At 47.0% G+C, this 1,267-nt stretch overlaps 1 protein-coding gene across 1 annotated transcript; it reads left to right on the forward strand.

The window, feature by feature from the left end:
- LOC109774372 (non-specific lipid-transfer protein 2) lies at nt 1–795 on the forward strand. The gene has a single exon (XM_020333088.4). It carries the CDS (start codon nt 101–103, stop codon nt 395–397), a length of 297 nt encoding a protein of 98 aa, XP_020188677.1. The 5' UTR covers nt 1–100; the 3' UTR covers nt 398–795.
- Nucleotides 796–1,267: the final 472 nt, after the last annotated feature.

A 1,267-nucleotide genomic window follows, 5' to 3' on the forward strand; every position in this document is an offset into this window, starting at 1 on the left:
AACCCAGGCACCAGCCAGCTCCTCACCTACGCACAGTCTCACAGACACTGCGCGAGAGCAGCTTCACTACTTCCCTCCCATCCGAGCCCAAGAAGCAACAATGGTGGCGTCGAAGGCCACCATCGTCTGCTTCATGGTCGTGACCCTCGCAGCGGCGCTGCTGGCGGCGCCGGGCGTGGTGGAGGCGGTGACGTGCAGCCCGACGCAGCTGACCCCGTGCGCGCCGGCCATCATCGGGAACGCGGCGCCGAGCGCGGCGTGCTGCGGGAAGCTGAAGGCGCACCCGGCGAGCTGCCTGTGCAAGTACAAGAAGGACCCCAACCTGCAGCGCTACGTCAACTCCCCCAACGGCAAGAAGGTCTTCGCCGCATGCAAGGTCCGCCTGCCAAGGTGCTGAACTAGCTATTGGTGCCACGAGCTCCATCCATCTCTGTCTCCCGCATGACAATGTGGCATGGCCGTTGGTGTAGGTTACGTATACGTGAGGTAATAAAACGAGGGGTGTGTTAGATACTTTATTATTAAATTAAAAAGTAATAAATGCGGACTTATGTCTATGTGTCATGTACTCATGTCCTGTGTATTGAATCATATATATGTCAGAGGAGTAACATAAATATTTTGTTCTACTCCCGAAAAGAAAGGATTACTTTTTTGAAACGGGGAAGAAAATACCAGTAATAAACTAGATAAAACAGCCCGTGTCATTGCGGAAATTCATAGCAATAAATTTTTTTATAATAAAATCAGAAATATGAGAGTAATACCTCATATCAAAGGTAGCAGGCTTGTGGCTTCAAGTGTCTAGCCTTCTTGGTGCGTTACAATGACTTGGGCCAAAAAAAACAAAAAAAAATGATGTGGAGAGGTTGCATGTGCTTGTTGATGCAGAGGATTTGCATGTATTGAAAAATGAAAATGAAAGTGAAGTGCTTGTATGTGCTTAATAATGCGGGTGACTTCACAAATCCTTAAGAATAGAGGACGCCATGCTTGCTTCATGTCTGTACTTAGCACAAGGGTGAGCCGTAAAAAACAACAATGAAATTGTTTGGAAGAAATGTTGGATTGAAACAATGGTCGATACCAAGTGCTAGGAACCTCCTCTAGTCTCTCGATTGAATCGTTGATACAAATTACATGGGAAATGTGCAACGTCTCGAGGTAGACTCGTGCGGCTTCCTGATAATCCAATTGGATGCCCAAATTGAACATATTACACGTATATATGTAGGCCATGGAATAAGTGTTGTGTTTTACTAGACTC

This window comes from Aegilops tauschii, chromosome 1 (assembly GCF_002575655.3).
Source record: "Aegilops tauschii subsp. strangulata cultivar AL8/78 chromosome 1, Aet v6.0, whole genome shotgun sequence".
NCBI classification, from domain to species: Eukaryota; Viridiplantae; Streptophyta; class Magnoliopsida; order Poales; family Poaceae; genus Aegilops; species Aegilops tauschii.